This window comes from Acomys russatus, chromosome 7 (assembly GCF_903995435.1).
Source record: "Acomys russatus chromosome 7, mAcoRus1.1, whole genome shotgun sequence".
Taxonomy (NCBI): Eukaryota; Metazoa; Chordata; class Mammalia; order Rodentia; family Muridae; genus Acomys; species Acomys russatus.
The window spans coordinates 4,609,911-4,637,462 of NC_067143.1; the positions used below are offsets into that span (position 1 = coordinate 4,609,911).

Below are 27,552 nucleotides of genomic sequence, written 5' to 3' on the forward strand. Positions count from 1 at the left end.
CAATTTAACAGCAACACTTAGGCCTCAGTTTCTTTCAAGATGTGTCTAATGCACATGAGCATCATTGGTGGGGCTCATTTCTAATGTGTGCATTTGGGATTATATATTGGGCATAAAGCTAAATTTTGCCATTATTGGGTAGGAGCTGGATGCTAAGTACACACTCTGACCCTGCACTACATCCGAGCTGCCTTGTATTTTAAAAACATAGAAATGCCCTGAAGAACTGCCTCATTTTGAAGAAAACAGAATTGGGGTGAGGCGGGTGCCCATGCTACTAGCACCCTGTTGGGCACTACTACCCCAGGCCACACTATAATTGCAGTTTCCTCTACAGGAAGAACACAGGCACATGTCCTGCCTTGCTGACCAGCTTCATCATTAGCCACCATGAAGACAGCAAAGGTGATGTCATGGGGAACATCCTCCACATCTCCCCCTGGATAGCCAGGGTCCAGCCTGTGGTCCAGCATGATGGAAGTAGCCTGGCCTAGTGCGAGACTGTCTCAAGAAAGGGGGGGGGCAGAAATGTAAAATGTCAAATAAGTAGGAAGTTGCGTCCGTGTCACATTTAGGAATGAAAAAAGAAACTGAGTTCGAACTTCTTGTCTTTCCCCTGTTTCCCCTAATACAGCTTTGCTCTGTATAGAGTAGCCCAGACAAGATGGCAGGGGAAGGAATGAGGTTTTTGTTGGTTTGGTTTGGGTGGTTTTGTTTTTTGATTTGTTTGGGTCATGGTCTCTATATGTAGTCCTGGCTGTTGAATTCAGCCTGAGGTTCCAGGCTGGTCTTGAACTAGAGAGATCCGCCTGACTCTGCCTCTGCCTCCTGAGTGCTGGGGATTAAAGGGGTGCACCACCACCTTATTGAGTGATGTCTTTTTTACAAAAGTCCCTAAAAGCTTTTTTTTCTTGCCTCCCAACTGCTCGGATTAAAGGTATGCGCCACCACGGAATGTTTTGAGGTTGCTCTCAGCATTGTAGTCATTGGACTACCGCAAACCAAACCCAGTCTGGGTCCTGGGCCTTAAAGAGTATAGCATATAACTAAGTTTGCAACAGCTGATTAGGTGGGAGGAGCAGGGCTAGAAAGGTTGGTTACTTTGTTATCTTTTCTGTTTTTTGAGACCAGTTTCTGTGTGTAGTCCTGGCTGTCCTGGACTCACTTTGTAGACCAGGCTGGCCTGGAACTGACAGAGATCCGCCTGCCTCTGCCTCCCGACTGCTGGGATTATAGGCGTGTGTGTGCCACCAAAACCAGCTGGAAGTTCATATCTTAAGGAGTAGGAGTTGGCTGTTTGTGGCCTCACCTTCTGTGTGAGTAAACATAGCCACACAGACGATGCTAGCTGGGCTTTAAATCTACGTGTTCGCAGTGGAGGTTTGACCATTCCTGTCTGGGATGTAACTCAAAATAGTCCCATGTCAGAGAAGACAGGGTAGAAGGTGGTTAAGGGGCATGGTGGTGTGTATCTGTTAGCCCATAGTTTGAGAGGCAAGGCAGAGAGATGGCTGCAAGTTCAAGGACAGTCTAGGCTATAGAGTGAGACCCCGTCACACAAAACAAAAACAGACAGTCTCTAGGAAATTATGCCGCAGCCTACCAACTGCTCTTCCTAACAGGACAAAGTCGTCACCATTCACCCTGGTTCTGCCTGCGCCAGAGGATGACTTCCGTTCCAGGCTGACCGGGAAGGCCATGGGAGCCAGAAGAGCCCCCCAAAGGCCACCATGCAGTGAGTGTCCCTGTCCTGGGGAGGGGAGGCCACAGCTATTCTGTTCCTGTCCAGGCCTCGGTAACTCTACACCCTCGTCTTGGTGACAGTGACTTAACACACTAGATTTCAGACTAGCAGCTATGTAGTTAGTGAGGTTCCAGGGCCTCCTACCAGCCCTGTCTGTAGGACCCCTGGGAGGCCAAAGCCAAGTCTGCTGCTGGGCTGTGGCCCAGACCTGATTGCTGTGGATCAGAAGCAAGCCAGTGGCAGGAAATCCCCAAAGATCATTTCTACCTAGAAGGCCTATTATAAAGGTGGATTTCCCAAAGCCAGCAGCAGCTGACAGGTGTACCTGTGGTCGTAACATAGATGTACACACTAGTGTCTGAGCTCTTGCCTTTGCTGCAGGACACTTAGTCTTGTTTGTGCCTCTTGCTCTCAACTCCTGCCTCCCTGATCCCATCCCCACATGCCCTGCCTTGTTCCCAAGACTCCAGCATAACCAGAGACAGTCTATCCCAAAAATACTGCGTGGCACTAACATGGAGGTTTTGGAATTTTAAATATTAAAGTTTTTCAGATAGGTCTCATAGCCCAAGCCTTGAACTCCCGATGACAGGGATGGGCTGGAATGACAAACACATGTGTGATCACACATACCTCACCACTGGATCCCTGAACCCATTCTGTCTGCTCTCCAGATCTCCTTAGGGCAATGGGAGCAACACTAGTCTACTCCAACCAGGGTCCTGAAAGCTGTTCCTATGAGGTGGCTCAGAGGTCAAGAACACTGGCTGCTCTTCCAGAGGACCAGGCTTCAGTTCCCAGGACCTCCATGGAGGCTCACAACCATTTGTAACTTCAGTTCCAGGAAATCCAATGTTCTTTTCTGGCCTCTTTGGGCAACAGGCATACATAACGGTATATAGACATAGATGAAGGCAAAACATTCAACCACATAAATGAAATTTTTAAAGATTTAAAGCTGTGGTCCCTGCATGCCAGGCCCCACCTTTGTCTGCTCTTAGCATGGCACCTTCAGGCTCCTGCCATTGGTGCTGAGTGGAATCCAAGAGCACTGGCCATAGTGGTGCCGCCATCCCAGCATAGGGAGTTCGAGGCCAGCCTGGGAGGGATACAGGATCATTCTGTCTAAATAAGCTGACTCGTGGTGGCGCATGCCTTTAATCCCAGCACTTAGGAGACAGGGAGTCAGATCTCAGCTCAAGGCCAGCCAGGCCTATACAGAGAGATCCTATCTGGAAAAAGCAAACAAAGTAAGTAAATTCCAGGCCATGAGGAGGCTGTTGCCCAGAACTGTCAGTTCCTCTGCAGGGTTGAGGCCATATACTGTGATGAGCCGCTGATGCCCTCCAGCGTACATGGCTTTGCACGTCCGGCCACCATTTGGCCCAAGCCACGTAACATACATATACAGTAACCACCCCCTAATGGGCTCTGGAGTTCCCCAGTCTGCTCCCTCTGTGATTTCCCACCCTGGCTTTTCTCCTAACCAGCCTTCTCCCCAACCCCAAGGAAAGTCCCCCTGCACACTGGTGTCATCTGCTTAAGGCCTCCTGAAGGACAGAGGCTTCTGGGGACATTTCTCTTGAGATGTCAATCCACAATCTGAACAGCAGTTCATTTTTTTTTTTTGTTTTTTTGAGACAGGGTGTCGCTGTGTAAGCCTCAGCTGTCCTGGAGTAGCTTTGTAGACCAGGCTGGCCTCGAACTCACAATGATCCACCTGCCTCTGCCTCCTGAGTGCTGGGATTAAAGGTGTGCACCACCACACCCAGCTTGCACAGCAGTTCTTAAGACAAAGACAGTGCTCGCTTTGGCAGCACATATACTAAAATTGGAATGATACAGAGACGATTAGCATGGCCCCTGCGCAAGGACGACACGCAAATTCGTGAAGCGTTCTATATTATAAAAACGGTAGACAGGCCCAGCGGGGTGGTAGTGGCACACGCCTTTAATCCCAGCACTCAGGAGGCAGAGGCAGGTGGATCAGCCTGCTCTACAAAGTGAGTCCAGGGCAGCCAGAGCTATCACACAGAGAAACCCTGTCTCAAAAAAAAAAAAAAAAGACAAAGACAGCAGTGGCCTCTCACCATCGCCAGCCAGCCCTCCACATGTTCCTGCCACTGCAGCAGCAGGTCCTATGCCTGTCCAGGTGCTCTGTGCGGGCCCTGACCGCTCCACTCCTGCTATGGTCCATTAGCAGGCTGAGTGAGATGTGCACCAGAGTGTGGGAGGCGCTGTCCCAGGAGCCCAGGCCCCAGCCTGACAGGTGCCCAGTTCAGAGTTGGAGACGGGCCTGGAGAGATGAGGAGGGGAGGCCTGGAGCACAGGGCACAGGGATGCCACCTGGAGAGGCAGTCCCCACCCCCAGCTTCCCCAGAGTTATTTGGGGCAGGAGGAAGGAAAATAGTCTGAGTTACTTCCTCCTGTGGCCCTCCTCCCCACCGCCACCCACCTTCTCTAGCATCTGACCCTACTTAGGAAAGCACTTTAATTCCCCAGGGAGGTGAGTGGGCGGGGCTGGCTGCTTTAAGGGGAGAGCTGCAGAGGCTCTGCTCTGCTGTCCTGTCCAAGAGAGCTGGGGGGTAGAGCTACCTGGAGGGTGGTGGCTGTGACTGGACCCCAGCACCCAGGCCCGGGAGGCAGGAGAGGCAAAGCTAGGCCACAGGTTGGGAGAATGGTCCCAGGAGCTCTGAAAAATCAAGATTAGCTCTGGAGAAACGCATTCCCAGGGAGGAGGGCGAGAGATAAGCTGGGGGTCCCTGACCCTATCACATTGCTCCCCACTTCTCCACTCAGACAGCAGCTGCCACTTGAGCCATGGCTGGGCTGGGTAAGTAAGCCACCAAGGGGAAGTGGGGGCTCTGGGATTGCAGCTGACGCCTGTTCTGCTGCCGCCTCTGCACTGAGCCTAATCTTTTTGCCAGCCCCACGTCTCGTCCTTGTGGCCGTCCTCCTTGGCCTGGCAGCCTCCAGCCTGAACCTTCTCCAGAAGTGTATGGAGGACCCTGATTATGAGCAGCTACTCAAGGTGGTGACCCTGGGCCTCAATCGCACCTTGACACCACGGAAGGTGGTAGTGGTTGGTGCGGGCGTAGCTGGGCTGGTGGCCGCCAAGGTTCTCAGTGACGCAGGGCACAAGGTGAGAAGTGCTGCCTGCAGTCTAACTGGAGTCTTTCCTGCTGTTGGTGTCGGTGGGAGGGGGGGAGGGCTACTCTTTCCCAGAGTCCCCTTCCATTGACCCATCCTAGAGGGAAGGCCTTTGTTTTAATGGAATTGTCAAGAGTCAAGATGGGCATCTGTGTTGGGGGACGTGTGAGAAAAATCCCCAAGGGGAAGTATCCCCTCGCTGAAACCCAGGATGTGCAAACCAGTAAATTTCCTTAATTCTACCTTAAGTCCAACTGGTGGTTTTCCTCCTATAGCCTTGAAACCTTGCCTTCTGTTCTCTTAGCAGCCCCTTCCACCCTAAGTGTGTCTCACGCTGGGGAGGAAGGCAGGCAGGGGCTGCTGTGGTGTATGTAGTGAGGGGAGCTGAGGTCCCTCCTTGCCCCTCATCTTTAGGTCACCATCCTGGAGGCAGATAACAGGATTGGAGGCCGCATATTCACCTACCGGGATGGGAAGACAGGCTGGATAGGGGAACTGGGAGCCATGCGCATGCCCAGCTCCCACAGGTGAGGCCCCAGCCAGGCAGCAGAGCCCAGTTCTGTACCCACCCCATATTCAGCCAACTCCCACCCCTCAACCAGAACCCAGCTCTATCCGCAGTCCAGGTGCCAATGTTTCTGTTTTGAGGTGCTGTATATGAAGCCTTAGGCCTCAAGCTGCACCTCCAACGCCTCTCTAGTGCCACCCGTATTCCCAGCCATGCAGATGTGGGTCTCCACCTCGTTTTGCACTCACATCCCTCAGTATTTCCGTTCTGGCTAATACAGCTTGGCTCAGCATTTGCCTGCAGCCACATCTGGCTGTGCCAGCTCTGCCTCCTGGAGGGCGAGGGGTCACTCACCTCCCGTCTGTGCCCCTTGCCTGCAGCCTGCCTGAGCTGCCCCATGCCCACCCCAGCTCCTGGGCCAGCCCTCAGGTCCCCGGTCACTAGCTTCATGGTCTTTCCCAGTGGCCCCTCTTGTGTGCCGGGCCAGGCCTCCCCTAAGCAGCCCCCGCCCCCCTTTCAGGATCCTGCACAAGCTCTGCAGGAGCCTGGGCCTCAACCTGACCCAGTTCACACAGTACGATGAGAACACGTGGACGGAGGTGAACGCCGTGAAGCTGCGCAACTACGTGGTGGAGAAGATGCCAGAGAAGCTGGGCTACGACCTGAGCCGCAGGGAGAGGGGCCAGTCCCCAGAGAGCATCTACCAGATGGCACTCCACAAGGTGGCCACCAGCTCTCCTGCTGAGCCAGCCCTGCCCCCAAGAGTCCTGTCTCTGCTGCCATCCTGCTAAGGTCTATTCCACACCTCTGCTGATGGCCACTTGGTGTTCTCTGCACCTTCCAGCACTCCCAGAACCCTCCAGCAGCAGTGCTACTCTGGGTCCTCATCTGCTGCCTCAGACAGTGCTGTCATCACCCTCTTTTCTACACTGCCGACCCTGTCCAAAACTCCATGTGGCTCTCAGGCCATGGGCCAGACCTGCCAGATAGCTCCCCTCCCCTCTGTCCACCTGGTGACCCAGGCATATCCTCCTCTGCTCCTGGAGCCCCACCTGGCTCATCCACTCCTATGTCTGCGTCCTGGATATGTCTCTGCTTGATCCCAGGACAGGGAGGACAGGATAAAGAGGCTGGGGGCCATGTTTGGAAGGAGCTTGAAGGAAGATCATGAAATGCCAGGCAGAGGAGCCTGCATGCATGGGGGGAGGTGGCCCTGCCCTTCACACGTTAGAAACACTACCGCCTGCTGCAAGAACGGGTGATAGAGGATGCTGGTCCTTGGGTCCAGGCTGCTGGGGCTTGGGCCTCTAGTGTTGCCTACTGTAGCTGAGGAGCCAAGGAGAGATGCGGGTGAAGGGGCCCTAGGGGTGTGAGAGGCCCTCACCTGCTTCTACCCACATTTACTGAACCTCTAAGGACAGCAGCGCCTCTCTGGCTGGCACAAAAGCAGATGCCAGTACTGACTGGGCAGATGAGGGAAATGTAGTATTTGGGGAGGACTCCCAGCTTCAGAGCAGGCACATCCAGCATGAACCAGGACTTGGAACTTGCTGCTCCTGCTGCAGCCAGGGTCCTCTGATTGCCCACACAGGCCCTCCAAGACCTCAAGGCTCTGGGTTGCAAGAAAGCCATGAGAAAGTTCAACAGGCACTCACTACTGGTGAGTGAGGCCCAGCTGGTTCCCTCTCCGTGACAAGACGTAGTTGAGATTCAGGGCTCAAAAGGGAAGGGTCTAACCAGGGCTCCTGCCCACTACGTAGGAATACCTCCTCGGGGAGGGCAACCTGACCCGTCCGGCCGTGCAGCTCCTGGGAGACGTGATGTCCAAGGAGGGTTTCTTCTACCTCAGCTTCGCAGAGGCATTACGAGCGCACACCTGCCTGAGCGACCGACTCCGGTGAGGGCACAACTGGATTGGGCAAGTCACAAGGCGGGGCATCCTTGGGAGAGGCAGGGCCAGAGGGCCTTAAGAGCCTCAGCCTTGACCCGGGTGAACGTGCCCACTCCACTTTGCCCTCCCCTGCAGGTACAGCCGCATTGTGGGTGGCTGGGACCTGCTTCCCCGGGCACTGCTGAGCTCGCTGTCCGGGCCGCTGCTGCTGAATGCGCCGGTGGTGGCGATTACTCAGGGGATGCACGATGTGCACGTGCACTACGAGACCTCGCTACAGTCTAGCAGCGTGAAGGTGCTGACTGCCGACATGGTGTTGCTGACGGTCAGTGGGCCCGCGCTGCAGCGCATCACCTTTTCGCCGCCCCTCACACGTAGGAGGCAGGAAGCAATGCGTGGGCTGCACTATGTGGCAGCCAGCAAGGTTTTCCTGAGTTTCCACAGGCCTTTCTGGCGCGAGGAGCACATTGAGGGCGGCCACTCCAACACGGACCGCCCGGCGCGCATCATATTCTATCCCGCCCCAGGCGAGGGCGCACTGCTGCTGGCCTCCTACACGTGGTCGGACGCTGCAGCCCCGTTCGCTGGACTGAGCACCGAGCAGGCCCTGCTTCTGGCACTCAAGGACGTGGCAGCCCTGCACGGGCCCGTTGTGTTCCGGCTATGGGATGGTACGGGCGTCGTCAAGCGCTGGGCGGAGGACCCGCACAGCCAGGGGGGTTTTGTGGTGCAGCCGCCATTGCCCGGCGGCCATGGGGGTAAGGACTATGACTGGTCACTCCCTTATGACCGTATTTACTTCGCGGGTGAGCACACAGCCCACCCACATGGCTGGGTAGAGACTGCCGTCAAGTCTGCGTTGCGGGCCGCGTTGAAGATGAATAAACACCAGTACGGGGCGCCCAGCCCCCAGAACCAGGAATTCAGCCCCAAGGAGCAGCAGCCACATGTGTTCACGGAGGCCATCCCCGAGAGGAAGGAGTACATGGACTTGCACCCGAATATCGTCCCTTAGAAGCAGGTGCATATACATGGGGAAGTCATCCCCCAAGTGCGCGGTTAGGTGGGATCTGGTCCCCAGCGGCACAGGACGTACACGGAGAGGCAGGCAAAGGAAAGGGTGCACTCCGCTCCCAACCCGCCCTTCTCTCTAGATCAGCCCACCCACAACAATAGCCCACAATAAAGTTATTTTTGTTAAATCCGGAGGCCCAGCTCCCTCCCTCCATCCCTCCCTCCCCACTGCTGCTGGTTTCCTGAATATAGCTGCCCTGGATGAGAAGACACTGTGAATTCTACAGTACATGGGGTCATGAAGTCAGAAGCCACTGGAGGCTGAGGTGCTGGCATGTCGGGCTTGTCTGGAACAGAAAACCCGACAGCTTTGAGGCCATCCTGGGCTGTTGGCAAGACCCAAAAAAACAAATCACGCCCGTGCCAGCAGTCGAAAAAGAACGGTTTATTGCCTCACATTGGCTGCAGCTGGTGGGCGGGCTCTCAGGAATCCCAGACCTCTAGGAGGACCTTCCTCCATTTCATTGGTTGGCTCAGGGTCTTGGCTTCCTTCCTCATGGGCATGAAGCTCAGGACCTATCAATCAGTCCGCTGCAACTTGGTCAGGTGCAGCAGGCTAGGCATCAGTGGCACAGTCGTCCTCAGGCAGAATCTCCAGGCTGCTGTCGGGTTGCGGGACCGCTTCCTCACACGGCGGAGGCAGCGGGGCCCGAGTGGGCGACAGTGGCAGTGGGGATACCGGAGAAGATGGGCTGCTGGGCTCTTCGGGCTGCACCAGCCCCAGGACCTCCTGCACGTTGTGTGGCAGCTCCTGTTGAGGTAGGGGTAGTCCAAGAGACTCAGTGATGGGTGGGGGTGGAGGGCGGGGTTGGGGGGAGCCGCGGGGTTGAGGGGAGCCATGAGGTTTACTGGGCAAGGAGCACCAAGGACTCACTGGGCAGGCCATCAGCTGCCTATACAGAGCCTCCGCCCGAGTCAACACATCCTCCACACTCAGCTTCATGGTCAGTTCATTGATGTGCTGCAGGAAGGGAAAAGTCAGGTGCATGCCTGCAGGCTGGTCCTGAAGGCCCAGTGAGGGGAGGCCTTCAAGATCCCCTGGACTGCCACAGTCTTCCATAGCACCCCCTGCTAGCACAGTAGGAAGGGCCCTCACTGAGGAGAGGCAGGCTCCTCTACCCCATTGCTCTATAGCTACAGGGCTGGTAACCTGGTAGGTAAGGGGAAAAACCGTTCCACCTCCACCCAGACAAGTGGATCCACTCAACAGTCCCAAGGCCAGGACCGCACACTGCGGGTGCTGCACCCCCAACCGGGGCAGTGGGTGGGAAGTGCCCTCGCTTCACCTTAAGGATTTCATTGGAGCCAAAGCCAGACAGCATCAATGTGTCCCGCTCCATGTCCAAGATGGCACAGGCCACCAACAGGTGCAGATTGGGGCCAGGAAGCCCAGTCCACAGCACCTGGGGTGTCAGAAGGAGCCTCTGAAGCCCCATCCTGCCCTGTCCACCTCCCTCCAACCTCCCAGCCCTTCCACCAGCCAGCCCTCCCACCCGATGGACGGACTGCTCACCTCCCACAGCCGAAGGACGTCAGGAAAGGGGAACTCCCTCTTGAACCAGATGAGCAGCCACCGGAAGCAGAAGCACAGCGAACCCGAGTCCTGAGAGTCTAGAAGAGGCCCCGGGCACTAAGCCTCAGCCACAGGCCAGAGGGCAGCGTGCTGAGGGGCGGCAGGTGCAGGAGGCCCGCATGGCTGTGCAGCACACCAGCTCTCCTGCCGCCACCACTCACCTCCAAAGCCCATTTAGCATTTCTCATATTAAACAAGCAACAAGGAACTCACAGCTAGAATGCAGTGGTCCTAGCTGAGGGTCCAGAGAAACATTACCTGGTCCCAGGTGGGGCAGGCACCCCAACCCCCCCGCCCCCCACTAGGCTTTGACTGTCAGGTTACTTGGGGTGTTTTTCTCATTCAGATGGTCTCACACAGGACCTACCCAGAAAATCACAGAGTGGCTGATCCAGGACCCGCAGGAGCAGCAAGAGCTGCCCAAGCTGCCGCTTCATAGTCTCCTGACTCTCCTCAAAGTTGCCGTGCTGCAGGGAGCAGGAGGAACTGTGAGAGCAGAGCACAGACTGGTACCTTAGTGGCTGTCCCTGACCTCTCTCCCATCCCGTGCCTCACCACAAGTTCCATGAAGCCGCAGAAACACCAGAAGGCATCCACCTCGTTCTGAACGACGAAGAGGATCGGGGACAGGAGGTCACTCATGCCCTGCACATAGCCTGGGGGAGCATGGGGTCAGATGCCACACCTTGAGCACCCAGCCCTTCCCCCCTCAGTGCAGCACTCACCCAAGTCAAAATGGTACATGCAGTAGGTGAGGAGGATGTCATTGAGCAGGCCCAGCCCTGGGTTCTCGGGGCCTTCATAGAATTTGTTAGTCCTGTCTGTGCGGCTGACATCTCTCTCTGCGGGATGGGGGTGGGCAACACGGTTAAGAATGTGAAAGAGGTAGTTGGCCTTCCTAGCTAGTCACAAGCACCAGACTATTCCCCATGCCCTGGCAGCCCTCAGCTTCCAGGCTCATGGCACGGTGAGGATCAGGTATCCCCAGAACTATTGCTGCCACCCAAAACTGAGACTCTCTGGCTACACCCTCTGCAATTGGTGAAACAGAGGCACAGAGAGGCAAAGCCCCACATTCTCCCAGGTAGAGCTGACAGGGCCCCAAGACCTCTTCCCCCTGGGGGAGCAGAGGGTCAGCTGCCCTTCCCTACCACCCCACCTCCCCCCGAAGGCTTCCTGTCTGCCCCCACTCCCCCGCCCTCGCCCCCACCCCACCCACCAATGAGGCTCCGGTATCCATGCAGCAGTGAATTCCTGCGCTCCTGCTCAGCACTCACGGACTTCCACTGCAGCTTCATCCGGAAGTACTCGTCCCTGGGCGGGGAGTGACATGGAAGCTAGGGCCCTTGCTAGCTCAGCACCCAGGGACACTCCCCAAGCCTGGCCTGCCCACATAGGCCACCTACACAGAATGCCCTGTGGGCTTCTGATGATATCTGTCACCACCCCTCCCTCTGCTGGAAAATCATGTCCAGGGGCACTGAGCCACCCTCAGGTCCTCAAGAGCTGACACAGCAGGTGCATGACAGCCACTGCGAAGCTGCAGGAACAACAGCACCGCAGTGGACAGGGCACCGCGTCAGGAGGCAGCCACATGGGGTTTGAGGATGTTCATTGCATGTGGTAACTTGGAACCAGCATTGGAAGAAGGCCCAACACCGCTCACACTAGACCTACAAGAGAGCAGGGGTGCCAAGGCTACACAGAGAAACCCTGTCTTGAAAAACCAAAAGAAAAAAAAAAAAAAAAAAAGAAAAACCAAAAGAAAGAAAAAACAAGAGAGCAGGGGGCTGTGCTGGCTCCAGGGCACCATGGTTTGGAAGAGTCAAGCCTTAGGGCAGAGATGCCAAAAGGATGTGGGGTCCCCCCCCTCTTCTTACTTACGTTTTCCTCCGCACGTGGGCTTTGTGCTCTTCAGCTGAGCCTTCCCAGCTAAGGTACCCCAGGAGGAACTTCCAAGCCTCCCGGCGCAGGCCAGGGCTGACACCCTGGGAGTGCAAGGAGACCAATCAGAAGGTTCCCTCCTGGCGGGCTGCCACCCCATCCTAGCCTACACCCACTGACACTCACTCCTGAGAAGATCCGACTTTTCAACTCGGGGACACGCTGCAAGCGACCCTCGGGACCCACGTGTTGGGCCCACTCTTCCTCCGTGACTGGAGGAGCCCGCTCCACTGTGGGACGCTGGCCCAGCTCCACCTGCAGGGCACAGGTCAGGTGAGCCTCAGCCTTTCCCTGAAGACTAGAGGCAGAGAACTCCTCCTCCTCCTCCCCCCCTGGCCAGCAGGAAGCTTCCAGGAAAGCAGCAGCAGCAGCAGCCACAGCCAGGCCTGAGGCAAGAGATCACGGTCCAAGGCCAGGCTAGGAAACTGAGACACCCAGTCTCAATAGCCAGAAATGGCCAGGAAACTAGCTCAGTATGCAGTGCTGGCCTAGATCACCAGGGAGGGGCTGAGGATGTGGTTCAGTGGTAGAGATCCTACCCAGAATCCTCCAGTGAGGGGCTGGGGGTGTAGCTCAGGGGGAGAGCATCTGCCTAGTATGTAGGAGCCCCTGGGTTGGATGGACCCTCAGCACAAGAAAACCATCCGCCAGGTATCCTAGGCAACTGGCCTGGTACACAACATTTCTGTGATTTTTTTTTAAGTTTCGTTTTTTGTTTCTGCATGTTTTGAGACAGGGTTTCTCTGTGTAGCCCTGGACTCGCTTTGTAGACCAGGCTGGCCTTGAACTCACAGAGATCCGCCTGCCTCTGCCTCCCGGGTGCTGGGATTAATGCTGTGTGCCACCGTGGCGCCCTGTGTGAGGTCACATTTTAGGCGCCTCCAGACACTGTTCTCATGTTACCAAGGAGAAGACTGAGGCCTTGAAGTGTGACACAATAGAAAGTCACCTGACACTCACACAAGAGATGACCTCAAAGCCAGGCTCTGGCTCATCATCCGGCAGCGGGGGTAGGTCAGGGGAGGAGGCTCCCTCAGGGTGTGGCTGTAGGGCTCCCCGGAAGAAGTTGGTCACCCGAGAGAAGCTACTGAAGGTGGTGGAATAGGGATCCTGCAGGAAGCGCTGTGGACAGGCAGCAGGCGTCAGAGCGGTCCCTCCAGATGGCACCCACCACACCCACGCCTGCCCTGTGTCTGGCCCGGGCACACTCACAGACACCACATTGGAGCTGTCCTGGTCAAAGAGCTGCAGGTGATGGAAGGAGTTGGAGAGGGCAGAGGAGTCATGGGGGAAAACCAAGTAGAGGCGGGAGTCCTGTGGAGAACTAGGGGGGGCACACAGAGGACTCAGGTGAAGGGCCCGCCTGGCCACACTTGCTTCCTTATCACCCAGAGGTTACTGCAAGAAAAGGCCCCAGACCAGAGCCTGCCCTTGAAGGCCAAAAAGGCCTTTGCCCTTGTGGGCCAGGGTGACTCACTCAGGGAGGAGCCAATGAGTGGCTCTGTGGGGATAAAAAGACACTTTCTATGAGTTAGGAGACTACTCTGGAAGTCTCTAAAGATGGCCATTTATTCCCTCCCTGGCCCGACTCTCAGCCTCTTATGGCCCTTATTGTGTCACAGCCCTCCAAGCACTGGGACGGCAAATGCCTGTGCCTGGATCTTTTTAAACGCCTTCCCGTTGGCACTGTCCTTTGCTCACCGTCCCAAAGACCCCACGCTAGCTCACAGGTGCGGCTCAGGCAGGAGCTCACCTGGCCAACAGCAGGTAGCGGCTGAGGACTCGGAGCAGGGCCCGGGTACCTCCTCTATGGAAGTGCAAGGCAGGCAGGGAGCCTCCAGCCTGGGTCACCAGGACCAGGTAGGCCCAGCTGAGGCCTGGCTTGGACCTGCGGATGGATTTGAGCTCCCCCAGGCTCACGGAGAAGGCCCAGGAACTCTGCGGGCAGCTCGGCTCTGCACCTGGGGGGAAGCCAAGTGTAAAAGATGACCAGGTCAGTGTGTCCTCCCAACAGCTTTGTCTCCCGAGGCCTTGCTGGAAGCTGCCCTCCACCAAACCTCTCAAGATTCTGGGCTGCCTGACATCTCCTCAGAAGTAAAGCTGCCTTAGATTGGAAAGAAGCCTGACGGACACCAGTCTGTCCCAGAATGTTCCAGAACCTTCCCAGGCTCTCCTCGGTCATGAGTTTGAAGACTATATTCCTTTGCTTGGCCCTCGAAGGTAAATCTGTCCCTAGTCCTCTGGCTGTCTCACGTCTAGTGGCCTCTTTGCTCCTGACCCTACCTGAGCCACAACAAAAGGTTTGGGACACTGAGTATGGTGACATACACCTGGAAGTCCCAGTACTTGGCAGGAAGGGGCAGGCAGATCTCTGAGTTCAAGGCCAGCTAGGGCTACATAGTGAGACCATATCAAAAAAAAAAAAAAAGAAAGAAAGAAGAAAGAAATTACCCTGTGATTAGCTGTCAGCCCTCCCACAACCCTCCAGCCTGGAAACCTTCAACCTTCAGGAGTGTAACTCATGAAAACACCCAGACTCAAGCCATTCTTTCCTAAGCCTGAAAGGAAGCATCTGGAAGCCATCTTGATTATGGGCAAAAAAAAAAAAAACCTTCAGAACAATGATCACTATGGGGAAGACACGGTCCACGGGGCCACTGTGGCACAGTTCCACCTACCTCTCTTTGGCTCTGCTAAGTGGGGCCGTGGCCGCACTGTGCTAATGACAGCCCAGTCAGGTTCATAGCCTGGGTCGAAGGTAGGTTCCTCCTCTGAGGTGCTGGGTTCACCTCCACCTGAGTCCTTGGGAGAAGAAATAACAGACTGAGGAGCTGTGGTCTCAGTGTGCAGCCTGAAAGCCCCAATGACAGAGCAACCCTTCAGAACCAAAAGGGAAACGGACAGGAAAGGGCAGAGAGCTTGCCCAGTGTCACCCACGGTGGCTGGAGCCCTGTGTTCACAGGTTCAGAGGGTGAGTGCCACACTGTTAACTGTTCAGAGACCCCCCTGGGGTCACAGCACCACTAGTCAGTCCTGCCTTCTGTGAGAGAGGACAGGTCACACCCCTGCTCTCTGCATTCTGTGTTCTTGCCGAGTTTCCTCTCATGTCTTCCTGGCCTCCTTTCACTGTGAGTGAATGAAGCGTGAGCTTTAACTGGTGGCCATTGTCACTGTGACAATGTCTACAGGGGACACTGCTGGTAACAGTTCCGTGACAGACAGAAAGGGGATATTGTAGAGAAAGGCCAGACAGATGGCTCAGCAGGTAAGAAAGGATGACGTGGGTACAGTCCAGAGAACCCACAAGGAGGAAGGAAGGACTCCAGGAAGTACACACATGAATAAGTAAATAAGCCAAATAAAGCCAGAAAGGTATTTAGTGGTTAACAAGGCTTGCTGCACGACCACAAAGACCAGAGTTCAGATGCCAGTCCCCACATAGTAGTTTACGTTTCCAGCATGTGTCTGCAGTGCTATCTTTCCAGCTTCTGCATGCACCCACAGGTAGTGCACACACGTGCCCATACACTCACCACACACACACACAAAGACTGAACCTCTGCACTGTGAGACAGCTCAGCACCCGCTGCCAAACACACACAGTGAATACGTGTAATAAACATAAAGCAAACAGCTCAAACTGTAGAGCAGAGGGGATGCCAGCTGCCTCAGACCAACTAGGCCACACCCCTTAAGAAATGGGAACTCCGGGCTGGGCAGTGGTGGTGCATGCCTTTAATCCCAGCTCTCAGGAGGCAAAGGCAGGCGGATTGCTGTGAGTTTGAGGCCAGCCTGGTCTACAAAGTAAGTCCAGGACAGTCAAGGCTACACAGAGAAACCTTATCTTGAAAAACAAAACAAAACAAAACAAAAAGAAAAGAAATAGGAGCCTGGGCTGGAGAGATGGCTCAGTGGTTAAGAGCGCCGCCTGCTCTTCCAGAGGTCCTGAGTTCTATTCCCAGCAACCACATGGTGGCTCACAACCATCTATAATGAGATCTGCTACCCTCTTCTGGCGTGCACATGTTCATGCAAAGCAGAACACTATATACATAATATAAATAAATAAATAAATCTTTAAAAAAGAAATGGGAACCCGTCGTCGTTCACCCAACAGGGTCCCCTAGGGAGCCAAGAGGGCAGGGCACTAGATGATTTCACAAAGCAAACAGGTTCACAGGTTCCCAAACAGCCCCTGCCTTCCACCTGGGTGGGGAAGGGAGCGGGTTGCCTACCTTCTTAGAGAAGAGGATCTGGGTTGGGTCTCCAGCTTCCTCCACCGGAGCCCAGTGCAGGACGACATCGCTGTCCTGAGGGACATGGGGAGGACTTAGTAGGGTCACCCGACAGCCCCTCAGCCCTCAATCCCAAGTCCCCCACAGATGCCACCTCCATCCCACCAACCTTTTCCACCACACGGAGGACGCCGGCGATGAGCGAGTCGGGATCCTGATGCTTCCGGGCGCTGGTGTGCAGGTACACGCCTCCCTTCTCAAACACCACCTAAGCGCGGGTTTAGTGAGAGAGCCAGGGATCAGGGAGGAGCTCTCCCAGGGGCGGGGTCCAGCCGTCCTGATGACGACGTGTAGGGGGCGGGGCAAGGCTAAGGTCCGCCCCGCGCTGCTTGCGAGTCCCCCCAGAGGGGCGGGGCTAAGGTACGCTCTCCCTACGGACTGTGGAGAGTGACAGCTTATTTGCCTGGAAATGGTGCTTGCTGAGTTAGCTCTGCCTAGTCCCCACACAGCGGGAGGAGGGAGCCGACCATCAGTAGGGGGTCTACTATAAATACGCAAAGGAACGAGTTCAGGTCTTACCCTGTAGCTGGATCCTTCCATAGCCGCCGCAGAGCTTCCACTGCCCGGATCTCCTCCTTTTCCGGGTCAATATAGTGTCATATCCGGAAAGATCCCTCCCTTTCAGGCCAGATAGTGGTAGCGCCCCTAAAGTTATACAGCTGCAGTGGGTAGAACCATCTTTCGAAATAGGGTACTCGAAATGCCAAGATTCCGGTCACGTGGTGTAAACAGAAAAGTTAGTAGGGGAGTCAGCGGGACGGCGCAGGCGCGGTGCGCAAATCTCGCCACGAAGTAAACAAGTAGGAGGACCCAGGATCGCACCAGAACAACTCGTGATTGTTCGGGAACGCCTCCTCGGCCCTCTCCATATTTTATACTGGCATCGAAGCCAATACTGTGCCATTTTTCTGGAGGGCAAACTATAGCGGCTCGGTGGAAGCCATGTTAATGAGGGGCACTACCATCTCTTTGCGGGGCACGACGGCGAAGTGTTGGAAAAGCGAAACGGAGAAAGGAAAAGGTGAGAGAAGCTGTACAGCAGCAGAGGCGCCGAGGGGCTTGGGATAAGGGGTGAAGCTGCCAGTGCCCCAGGCAGTGAAGTTGTCCCAAATTCCTGAGTCACCGCGGAAAGAGGGCTGCGCCACCATTTTGAAGCTGGGCAAACCGAAGCAAGAAACGCTGCCATACTGCATTTTTGCCAGCTTTGTGCTAAAGGGCGCGAGCGGGGGGCTTGGTGGGGGGGGCGTGTGGTTGGACGGAAGGAAGAGTCCATATGCTTTATAGGCATATGAAGCCATACTGACTGCCACGTCGGGACGGGAGCACTTTTTCTCCACTTCTGTGTTAGAAGTTGGTTACGGACGCGGGACTCCAGGCCGCTTCCCTTCGTCTGTGTGAGCACGGGCATGCAGCCTTATTTGCTGCGGGCAAATCGAAGTGGTGTAGCTGAAGTCTTTTGCCATATTTTCCATTCATGGGCCCTATGCCGTTGCCCCCTGCTTGTCGATGTAGTTTCTGGTTGCTATTTTGATTTGAGGCATCCAGACTAAGGGAAGCGGAGTGTACACAATGAAGGAGGGGCAACCACACGGAAATGACGCAAGAGGCCGCCATGCCTTTTGAGGGCGGCGACGGCGCCTGGCCGGCCATGCTGGCTACGGGCACGTGAGTGGAGGCGGCGTTGTGAGCTGGGGTTTGGGGAGGGTCTGGCTTTCCTAAGGTTGAGGGGCAGTGGGAGGGCAAGCCGCCATGAAAGGGGTACGGTCTGCATAGGTCAGGAGGCAGTGATCGCCCTGGGACCCCTGGCTCAGGGCTGAAATAGCTAACGCTCAACCCCATGTGTCTCACGAGTAGTAGACGAGCTTCTCTCCCGGGGTGCAGACGGGCTGGAACCCTCACATTGCCGGCGAGCCATGTCCATAGGGCTCTGTGTGTGTGTGTATGGGGGAGTCGCTAATGGGTGAGGGGGCGCCCCGGGTGGGACTTCCGGTCCAGATCCCCACCGGGGGCGGGATTTCCTGTTTTCTTCCTAGCGAAGGGGCCTCACGGTGCCGCGGGCGTGGTGCAGCCCCGGTCCGCGGCCTTCGGTGGTAGGATCCTCCTGGGACGCCCCGCTCTGTGTCCCGTGCTGCAGCCGTTTTCTTATCTCTCTCCACACCTGTCCCTGGGAGGCCTGCACCTTCCGCTGGACACCTCCCCCCTTGCTGTTTTGCCCCTGAGTCTCACCTCATAGGGGGCCACAGGCCTAGGAGGTCTGAGTAAGTCGCCCTCCTTTGAGCCGCGGTTTTCACACCGCTTCTGTGGCTACCCCTAAGATCTAGTGCAGAGGAGTTAGGTCTTGCCCATTCTTTGGTCTTCTCAGAGAAGTGCGAGTCCAAACTAACATCATCCAGGCTGTGTCAGCTTGAACCAGTCACTTTCCTGCCCTGAGCCATAACCTTAGTTTCCAGTCTCCTCCATCAGCTAGGAATGGTGGAAGGTTTGTGGAGGAGTCGGTGGCTGCCTTCCTAATCCAGCTTTAGGTAGGACTTTGAGGCCCAACAGACAATAGTGTCAAACCCCTGCAGCTCATCTTCGAGTCCTGGGGCAGGTGTCGGCAGCTTTCTCCCTCTCGGTGGAAAGGTGGGGAATCTGGTCTACTGAGGTAGGCAGGGGTGGAGCCCAGGGTTGGCAGAGGGCTCCGCACACAGACTGCCCTTCTCAGAGGCCAGTTCTGCCAGTATAACAGTCCTGATCGCATCTTGGAGATTTGGAGCTTAAGACCGTAAAGTGGGGTGGCCACTGCTGTTTCATGTCGTAGGAAGTGAGCGGTTGCTTAGAAATGGTGACCAACCCGAGTAGGTCAATACTTCGGTGACTCAGGGGAGCAAGCTGGCTCTTTTGAGTGTGAATGACAGAGTAGCTTGCAAACTGCATTCAGATTTCTCCTTTCTCTTCATTGTGGTCCTGGTGGGCTTGGATTCCTCCAGTGGTGAGATGCTCACTGCCTTCCAAGGAGAGTCCTCAGCTGCCTGGAAGCCGTGGTGCACACACTCTGGGTAATGGGGAAGAGAGGCACAGAGAGCCATCAACTGGTCCAAGGGCCCACTACAGGTTTGAGTTAGCCATGGTAGGGACCTAGATCCTCGCTCTCCAGAAGTTTCCTGTCCCAGGGGGAGGCAGGCAGCAGAATAACTGTCCCAAGCTCTGCAGAGACCTGCACAACCAGCTGAGGCCGTGTAAACGCCGAGGCTGTGGTTCTGGGCACAAACCAGCTTGCATCCTACTCTGCCACCTGCAGCCCCAGTTCATCCCTCTCCTGAGAGAGAGACCCCGGAAGCTCAGCAGAGGAGCTGGGGACACCCATTCTGGGGAGGGGCGTTCCCCCCCCACCCCCCACCAGGTGAATGGGAGGTTGGCGATGGTCTGAGGACCATCTGGGGTCCATCTGGTCCTGGAGACTGTAGGGGGCAGAGTTACAGTTCAGTGGGAGAGGACCTGCTGGGCCAAGTGGAGGAGAAAGGGATCTGTGCTACAGAAGCCACGCACGTCCTCTGGGGCTCTGTATCCCTAGCTGACCTCAATGCCATGACAGTCTAGCACAGCGTCCGAGTGCTGTGGTGGCAGGCGTGTGCCACCATTCCTAGTTCACATGTCCTTTACTGTCCTACACACCACGAAAAAGATGCACGTGGATTGTGTAAGTCGTAAAAGTCTTGTTAGGCTGGGTGTGTGGTGTTCCACGCCTCTTAATTCCAGGCACCTGGCAGTGGAGGAAGGAGGGAGGGTTGACTGTTAAGTGCCGTATGTCAACCTAGCCAGGCCTTGACACAGCTCTGTTGGTGCTTGCTGGCACTCACCAAGTCTTGGGTTCAGTCCCCAGCACCACATAAACCAGGTGTGGTAGTGTGCACCCCAGCACTCAGGCGTTGGATGCATTACAATCAGGACTTGAAAGTCACCTTTATCCACATGGTGAGTTTGGGGCCAACCCAAGTGCTTGAGATCCTGTCTGCAAAAATATGAAGCATCCAGACAGATAATCACAAACAGATGGAGACTCCGGGCTTTGGGGCACTTACAGGGAATAGGATGGGACCAAGAAGAAACCTAGAGCCGGAAAGGATGGTGGCTGGTTCAGGGCCCAAGGGAAGCAGGTGTGGAAGTGGGGTGTGGGGGAGGGGTGCTCAGCCTGGACAGCTGCATGCCATGGAGGGGCAGTCGGCTTTTAAGGATGGGTAGTGACTGCAGCAGCCTCCCTCACTCAGCTCCTCTGTCCTGCTCTGGCCCACAGGGCTCGGATGGCGTCTGGGCGGCCGGAGGAACTGTGGGAAGCCGTCGTGGGGGCCGCCGAGCGCTTCCGGGCCCGCACTGGCACTGAGCTGGTGTTACTGACTGCAGCGCCGCCCCCGCCGCCCCGCCCGGGGCCCTGTGCCTATGCCGCCCATGGCCGCGGGGCCCTGGCAGAGGCTGCCCGCCGCTGCCTCCACGACATCGCACAGGCGCACAGAGCTGCCACTGCCACGCGACCTCCCGGTCCTCCACCAGCACCACAGCCGCCTAGCCCGGCTCCCAGCCCTCCACTTAGGCCAGCCTTGGCCAGAGAGGATGAGGAAGATGAGGACGATCCCACTGAGACAGAGACTTCCGGGGAGCGGCTGGGCGGAAGTGACAATGGAGGTGAGCTGGTAGGGGTTGGCACTGGGGTGGGGTTGCTGGGTACTGAGCACGTGTCCAGAGTGTTTGTGCATCCTTAGGACACCATTGCTTCCAAGCCTCACACGAGGTCCAACAGCTGCATGGGAGAGTGACACAATATGCTGAACAAATATAGCACACCAGGGTTGACAGATTTCTTTGCCGGCTTCTGGTTTGCCCAGGGAACTTGAGCGTGGTGAGAAATGCAGGTGACTGAAAAGAAGGGGTAGGGGGTGCCACCCCATCCACGGAAAGTGGAGGTTGCCCAAGAGTGGGGCATTGCCACAGCTGAGGAAGCCAGGGCCAGAGATGGTTACAGGCACTCCTTAAGTGGCGAGTTAAGGCTCAGTACAGCATTTCCCGTGTCCCCTGGGATCCCACTCTGGGCAACTGGATCTAGAGACGATGTTTGGGGAGAGAAAGGAAGTTGAAGGTTTGCCTCGTATCGTGAAGGGAATGAGCCAGGTGTTGTGGCCTCAGATCTTAAAGCTCTCAAGCAAGTGGCATGTCCTCAGGGTCTTTAATTTGTCCCCATTGGACCATCTTTCTTGGAGAGCTGTTTGGGGTCATTTCCCAAGCATTGTGCTGAATCTAGCCGTTGGCACCTGATAGTGGAAGGGCCCCGAGTGAGCAGGCAGGCAAATGAATGTTGAGGCACGGAGACCAACTGCCGGGCCTGCCCCACCCGCAGGACTCTTCATGATGGATGAGGATGCCACCCTCCAGGACCTGCCCCCCTTCTGCGAGTCAGACCCGGAGAGCACAGATGGTGAGGATCCTGGGTTGTCCATGCCCTAGGAGGCCAGGCTGAGGGTAGGGGCACAGAAGCTAATACTAACTAACCTCTGTCACAGACGGCAGCCTGAGTGAGGAGACCCCCGCCGGGCCCCCAGCCTGTCCCAAGCCCCCAGCCACAGCCCTGCCTGCCCAGCAGTATGCCAAGTCTCTGCCTGTGTCCGTGCCAGTGTGGGCCTTCAAGGAGAAGAGGACAGAAGCCCGTTCCTCAGATGAGGAGAATGGCCCGGTGAGGCTGGGGGGATGGTCTGCTGCAGAGAGCCCCGGTGCAATTTAGGAGAAAGGCCCCCATCTTTCCAAAATCGCTTGGGAGGGGGATCAGAGAGGGAACCTGAGGCTTGGAGGGAGGGCGGTGTCAAACACTCCCAGGGTTTATTTCCCCACTATCACCCACAGTGTGGTGGTCTCAGGCTGTGCTGGCCTAGACTAACCCACTGGAAAACTCCCAGAGGAGAGGGAGGAAAAGCATTGAGTGGTCAGGTGACACGCCCTCCTGCATGCTGCTGTCCCCTCACGGCCAGATCCAGATCCCCAGAGGACGCCCCGCAGGATCCCGACAGGGGCTGCTGTCTTTGCTTCTTGGCAGAGCCAAGGAGGGTCTTGAAGAGGAAGGTGGGGTGTGGAGCGTGCAGGTCCCGAGCCTGCAGTTCCGAGGGCGTGCGGGAGGTGGCGCCTGCGCACTGACTATTGCTCGCCCCACAGCCCTCCTCGCCTGACCTAGACCGAATAGCAGCTAGCATGCGCGCGCTGGTGCTGCGAGAGGCCGAGGACACCCAGGTCTTCGGGGACCTGCCGCGACCGCGGCTCAATACCAGCGACTTCCAGAAGCTGAAGCGAAAATACTGAGCGCGCAGAACGCCGAGTGGGCGAGGCCACTGTCCGCTCTGGTCCTTCTGCCCAGCAACAGAACAGTTCTTTTACGGGATTGGCTCGCTCCGACTGGGCGGGGCTAGTTCTAAAAGCTCAGTGCGTCGACCCCGCGTCTTGCCTGGCAACAGAAGCTTTACCCACACAGCCTTGACTGGCGGCTGGAGGGCGGAGCCCAGCTGGGGGAGAGCGCGCTGCTCTGCCGGGGTCGCGCCCTTCTTGAGATCCTACCCCCACCCAGCGGATTAGTCCCGGCCTCCTGGGGTGTGGCCCAGTCCTCCCAAACCCAGAATTGGCCTGAGGCCTTGAGTTTCTTACACTACTAGGGCTGTTATTTTTTGTTGTGTGTGTGTGTGTGTTTTTTTTTTTTTTTTTTTTTAAGGTTTTTCTTTCTTTCTTTCTTTCTTTTCGAGTCCTGGCGCTTGTTTCCGCCCACTTGGGGCTCGGGTCATTCTCTGCGTCCGACGCCCCATCGGTTCCACCACACTACAGCGTATCCATCAAAATCTGTCCTGTACCCAGGACGGTACCAGCTTCCTGTCCCCTGACCCCAACAGGTGCCTTAAAAGGCCCTCTCCCACCCAAGGTGGGGGGTAGGGGGCCTCACTCTCCGGCTCTGGCGTTGGGTGCGGGAGAGTGGGGTGGGGGCTGGGAGACGGGAGGGCCGCTCTGAAATTAAAAAGTTTTACCTCTGACTAGTGAGTGTGTGTGAGAGACGCGATGAGGCCCTCACGCGAATAGAACCAAGTTCGGGGTTCACAACGGTACTTGAACCAGTAAAGATGGAAACCAGTTTTGGGGGCATGACTGGAGCAAGTGGAAGGCCACACCCCACCATCCAAAGATGAGGCATGGCGACAGGGGTATGTCCTTTAAAACTAGCCATATGGGGCGGGGAGTGATGGTGCACACCTTTAATCCCAGCACATGGGAGGCAGAGGCAGGAGGATTGCTGTGAGTTCGAGGCCAGCCTGGTCTACAAAGCGAGTCCAGGACAGCCAAGGCTACACAGAGAGACCCTGTCTCAGGAAAAAAAAGTAACCCTTTAGATTCTCTTTTGTTTTGCCTTTTGAGATGATTTCACTTAGTAGCCCAGGCTGGCTCCTCGGTCTTGCTGCTGAGGTTTCCCATCTGCTCCACCAGTAGGAATGCTCTTTCCACCCTCTTGCAGAGTCCAATATCACTGAAGCAAAGAGTGTGTGGTGGGACCATGAACCTCGAACACGACAAACACCGGTTTCTTTCTGTAATGAAGGCCAGTGCCATGGCTCACAACTGCCCTAACAGCAACAGGGAGGCAGATTAGGAGGCACAGGAGCTAATGTCAATCTAGACTCCTTGAGACCCTGCCTCAAAGAGCAAGAGCAGGTGTGGTGGCGCACACGGTTAGTTCTAGCACTCGGGAGGCAGAGGCAGGTGTGTGGGCTCAATTTCCTTAACAGTTTTATTTTATTATGAATTTATTAGCCGAGAATACCTCACTTATAATCCAACTAACCTACACAATAGGAAAAGATTAACAAATACAATAAGGAAACTAAGGATATCAGTTCTGAGGAGCAATTCTCCTGGCGTAGTCAGCAGGATTTCTTCTGGAACCTGGAGTAACCACAACCTGGAGCCCCTAAGCCTTCCCTTGAGCTGTTCTCTCTAGGATCGATGGACAGCCAAAACTATCCCATGTCTCCAAAGGACCTGCCTCTTGTTTTTGGCTCATTTTTATACCTCCTCTCAGAATGTGTTCAAGGATGGTTTTCTGCTGGTTAATATGGTGGTTTGACTTCTAAGGGGATAAACATCTCTCACAATTCTTCTCATCCCCCACCTCAGATCTAAGCAAAAAGCATGTTTCTCTCTCCTTCATCTCCCCCTTTATATTAAATAACGTAAGCTATATACAACAAAATAAGAATTATCCATTAAGTCACATTTACAAGAAACAGTCCATTTGGAGTTAACAATTTTTAAGAAATTATTCCACTATCCTATGCTACTGATTCTTACCCTAATGTCTAAAGATTTTTTGTTTTGTTTTGAACTAAACTTATATTAATACTGTGGCTATCTAGTCTTCAACCCCATCAGAGACCCCAGAAGGAAAAACTATCTAATATGAAGGAAGTACAGGCAAGCAACTTCCAAAAGTATTGACAGGACAGAGAACAGACTGTCCGGACAGTCACAAGTTCCTCTCCATGGTGGGGGCATCCAGTCTTCAGCCAGAAGGCACAAGGCACCTGACAGACTGCTGCTGCACTGTCACAAGTTTCTCTCCATCGTAGGTGCATCCCGCCGTCAGCCAGCTCAAAGCATCTCACAGACTGCTCTGAAGCAGGAATCCTGAAGGACTGGCCCACCTAGTCTCTGCAAAGCTGGGCAGCCAATTTCTCAGTATCAGGCTTGATCATGGTAGACGGTCAGTCCGTCATCAGCAGTAGAGATGAGCACAGTTCCCCAGTCCAGTGGCTATCTGCCACTATCGTTTCTTGATGCCCACATAGACAGGAGGTGCTGCCAGGAACGATTGTCTCTCTCTGTCATAAAAGCCCTGTATTATTAAATGCCATTTTCTGTGGCTCTCTGAAGTGTTTGAAGACCATCTATCTATTCTATCCATCATCTATCTATTCCTTTGAAAACATATACAAAAAACTGAGTAAAGCTTATTCTATAGCTGGGCGTGGTGGCACACGCCTTTAATCCCAGCACTTGGGAGGCAGAGGCAGGTGGATCGCTGTGAGTTTGAGGCCAGCCTGGTCTACAAAGCAAGTCTGGGGCAGCCAAGGCTACACAGAAAAACCCTGTCTTGAAACCGCCCCCCCCCCAAAAAAAAGCTTATTCTATAATTAAGTAATTTAGTAAGATTTATAAGTGCCCAACAACCAATTTCTATCTCTGACCATCCTGAACAAGTTATAATAGTTATTCTTCCAATAAGTTGTACATGTATAATACATTAAATAAATGTCAAAATGATCTTAAGTTTCTACCAACATACAATATACAATTTAAGTTTCCATTAACATACCATATACAATACATAAAGCAAAAGTTGAAAAAGGAAAAAAAATCTTAAATTTCCATCAATCTATAATACCAATGTGAAATATTTAACTACCAATATAAATTATTTGAGGCAAATAGATTCAACTTTTATTTCTATAAATCTATGTCCTCCCTTATATCTTCCCTTCTTTCCCCCTTTTCCCTAATATTAGATAAGAGAGAAAGAAGGATAGAAGAAAGAAATCCCTAAATGAAACTTTTTTTTTTATAAAAGATTTATTTATTATATATACAATGTTCTGCCTGCATGTATGCCTACACACCAGAAGAGGGCATGAGATCACATTATAGATGGTTGTGAGCCACCATGTGGTTGCTGGGAATTGAACTCAGGACCTCTGAAAGAGCAGTCAGTGTTCTTAACCGCTGAGCCATCTCTCCAGCCCCCTAAATGAAACTTTTATTAACTTATAACTAACCTCTGTAGGCAAAAGTGAACATTGATAACCCACCAAAAACTGCCACCCCACCTATTGGTAATGGGGCGTTGTTCTCTCAAAATTACTTTTTGCTGTTTGGGGGAAAACACATCTTTTGGGTGCCCTTAGAAAAGTAACATATTGGCTAATGTGGGGCGTGGTGGCCTATGTTTTTAATCCCAGCACTTGGGAGGCAGAGGCAGGTGGATTGCTGTGAGTTAGAGGCCTGCCTGGTCTACAAATCGAGTCCAGGACAGCCAAGGCTACACAGAGAAACCCTGTCTCAAAAAAAGAAAACAAAAAGATATTGACCAAGTGCTGCAAAAGCTAACTGTATCTCTTTTGTCCAGTCTTTTTTGTATCAACCTTTGGGGCTAGCCCTTTTGAAAGTTGATACGCATGCAATTTCTTTTTTTTTTTTTTTTTTTGTTTTTTTGTTTTGTTTTGTTTTTTTTTGTTTTGTTTTGTTTTTCGAGACAGGGTTTCTCTGTGTAGCCTTGGCCATCCTGGACTCACTTTGTAGACCAGGCTGGCCTCGAACTCACAGCGATCCGCCTGCCTCTGCCTCCCGAGTGCTGGGATTAAAGGCATGCGCCACCACGCCCGGCCCCGCATGCAATTTCTTAAGGAAACAGTAGCTGAAGCCGTCCTTGATGTTGAATCATCCAGGCTTTGTCTTCATAATTATGTTTTTTGCTTTAAAAATAAGCAAACCTTCACAAGTATTAGTATAAGTACTTACATATATTCCATATATAGATGGAATATTCAAGGTGTACAAAATATTTAAAGATAAACGTCTGCCCTGTTTTTGAGCAGGTGTAAGCCATCGCAGGTGGATCTCATGAGTTCAAGGCCAACCTGGTCTACAGAGTGAGTGCCAGAAAAGCCAGGGCAACACAGAGATAGGTTATCTTCTATAGGAAACAAATGAAAGCAAAACAATCCCATCAATGCTGTCCAGGTGTGGACAGTTTTTGTTTTGCCCTTTAGAGAACAGGGTTTCTCTGTGTAGCCCTAGTTGCCCTGGAACTCCCTCTGTAGACCAGACTGGCCTCACACTCAAGAGATCTGCCTGCCTGTGCCTCAGCCATGCTAGGATTAAAGGCGTGCGCCATCAATAGTCCCGGCGGTTCAATCTTAAAACCAATATTTGAGAGTCAGAGGCAAGCGGGTCTCTGTAAGTTCGAGGCCAGCTAGGGTGTTGTGGACTAAATGCAAGGAAAAATAAATCGTCTAGGCTGAAAGATACCCCCAGCTGGGCTTGTGCACAGAATTTGTGCGTAGGGGGAGGAGGCGGCAATAGGGTCGTCCCCTCGCCTAGGTACCCAGCCGTTCCTCACAAGGAGCTACATGCACCTCTGCCCTAATTGCCTGTGGCCTAGGAGGGGCTGGAGGCTATTGGCGAGGAAGAAGTATACGGAAGGGCTCACTCTATCTGAGCAGTATGGGAAAGGCGTCATTCCTGCTAGGTAAAAACTGTCCAGTCTGACTTTTGCGGGCGGGCCATGCCCAGGTAAGCGACCCTTCACCTATGCGCTGTAAACCC

General features: G+C 54.4%; 3 protein-coding genes and 1 non-coding gene across 7 annotated transcripts; 3 read left to right on the forward strand and 1 right to left on the reverse strand.

Moving 5' to 3' along the window:
- Positions 1-335: 335 nt before the first annotated feature.
- Il4i1 (interleukin 4 induced 1) lies at positions 336-8,427 on the forward strand. Of its 3 annotated transcripts, XM_051148466.1 has the most exons (8): positions 336-405; positions 1,623-1,735; positions 4,672-4,886; positions 5,309-5,421; positions 5,923-6,124; positions 6,994-7,062; positions 7,163-7,299; positions 7,429-8,427. In XM_051148466.1, exons 2-8 carry the CDS (start codon positions 1,699-1,701, stop codon positions 8,306-8,308), a joined length of 1,653 nt encoding a protein of 550 aa, XP_051004423.1. In that variant the 5' UTR covers positions 336-405; positions 1,623-1,698; the 3' UTR covers positions 8,309-8,427. The 3 variants fall into 3 exon arrangements, with proteins under 3 accessions (XP_051004423.1, XP_051004421.1, XP_051004424.1); XM_051148464.1 differs by lacking the exon at positions 336-405 and having other exon boundaries at positions 1,320-1,735; XM_051148467.1 differs by lacking the exons at positions 336-405; positions 1,623-1,735 and adding an exon at positions 4,309-4,577.
- LOC127192561 (U6 spliceosomal RNA) lies at positions 3,546-3,652 on the forward strand. Its single transcript, XR_007831028.1, has one exon. It is a non-coding gene; the product is annotated as a U6 spliceosomal RNA (small nuclear RNA).
- A 476-nt stretch (positions 8,428-8,903) lies between the features above and the next one.
- Tbc1d17 (TBC1 domain family member 17) lies at positions 8,904-16,851 on the reverse strand. Its single transcript, XM_051148479.1, has 17 exons — positions 16,699-16,851; positions 16,289-16,387; positions 16,120-16,194; positions 14,563-14,686; positions 13,638-13,845; positions 13,097-13,208; positions 12,845-13,006; positions 12,011-12,139; positions 11,825-11,928; positions 11,160-11,254; positions 10,666-10,782; positions 10,496-10,596; positions 10,308-10,407; positions 9,881-9,978; positions 9,654-9,770; positions 9,242-9,328; positions 8,904-9,118 (listed from the first exon to the last, which is right to left on the reverse strand). The coding sequence occupies exons 1-17, from the start codon at positions 16,717-16,719 to the stop codon at positions 8,924-8,926; spliced, it is 1,944 nt and encodes a 647-aa protein (XP_051004436.1). The 5' UTR covers positions 16,720-16,851; the 3' UTR covers positions 8,904-8,923.
- Positions 16,852-17,011: 160 nt separating this feature from the next.
- On the forward strand, positions 17,012-22,516 carry Akt1s1 (AKT1 substrate 1). 2 transcript variants are annotated; one of them, XM_051148482.1, is made up of 5 exons: positions 17,697-17,844; positions 20,453-20,838; positions 21,548-21,625; positions 21,711-21,880; positions 22,354-22,516. In XM_051148482.1, exons 1-5 carry the CDS (start codon positions 17,774-17,776, stop codon positions 22,495-22,497), a joined length of 849 nt encoding a protein of 282 aa, XP_051004439.1. In that variant the 5' UTR covers positions 17,697-17,773; the 3' UTR covers positions 22,498-22,516. The 2 variants fall into 2 exon arrangements, with proteins under 2 accessions (XP_051004440.1, XP_051004439.1); XM_051148483.1 differs by lacking the exons at positions 17,697-17,844; positions 20,453-20,838 and adding an exon at positions 17,012-17,200.
- Positions 22,517-27,552: the final 5,036 nt, after the last annotated feature.

Coding starts and splice junctions, on each gene's coding strand:
- Akt1s1 (XM_051148482.1), top strand. CDS start 17,774: ATGACGCAAGAGGCCGCCATGCCTTTTGAGGGCGGCGACGGCGCCTGG. Junction 20,839..21,547: donor GGGCGGAAGTGACAATGGAG/GTGAGCTGGTAG, acceptor CCCCACCCGCAG/GACTCTTCATGATGGATGAG. Junction 21,626..21,710: donor AGACCCGGAGAGCACAGATG/GTGAGGATCCTG, acceptor CCTCTGTCACAG/ACGGCAGCCTGAGTGAGGAG.
- Tbc1d17 (XM_051148479.1), bottom strand. CDS start 16,719: ATGGAAGGATCCAGCTACAGG. Junction 13,846..14,562: donor CTTAGCAGAGCCAAAGAGAG/GTAGGTGGAACT, acceptor GCTTCCCCCCAG/GTGCAGAGCCGAGCTGCCCG. Junction 13,209..13,637: donor CGCTACCTGCTGTTGGCCAG/GTGAGCTCCTGC, acceptor TGCCCCCCCTAG/TTCTCCACAGGACTCCCGCC.
- Il4i1 (XM_051148466.1), top strand. CDS start 1,699: ATGGGAGCCAGAAGAGCCCCCCAAAGGCCACCATGCA. Junction 1,736..4,671: donor CCCCCAAAGGCCACCATGCA/GTGAGTGTCCCT, acceptor TCTTTTTGCCAG/CCCCACGTCTCGTCCTTGTG. Junction 7,300..7,428: donor TGCCTGAGCGACCGACTCCG/GTGAGGGCACAA, acceptor CCTCCCCTGCAG/GTACAGCCGCATTGTGGGTG.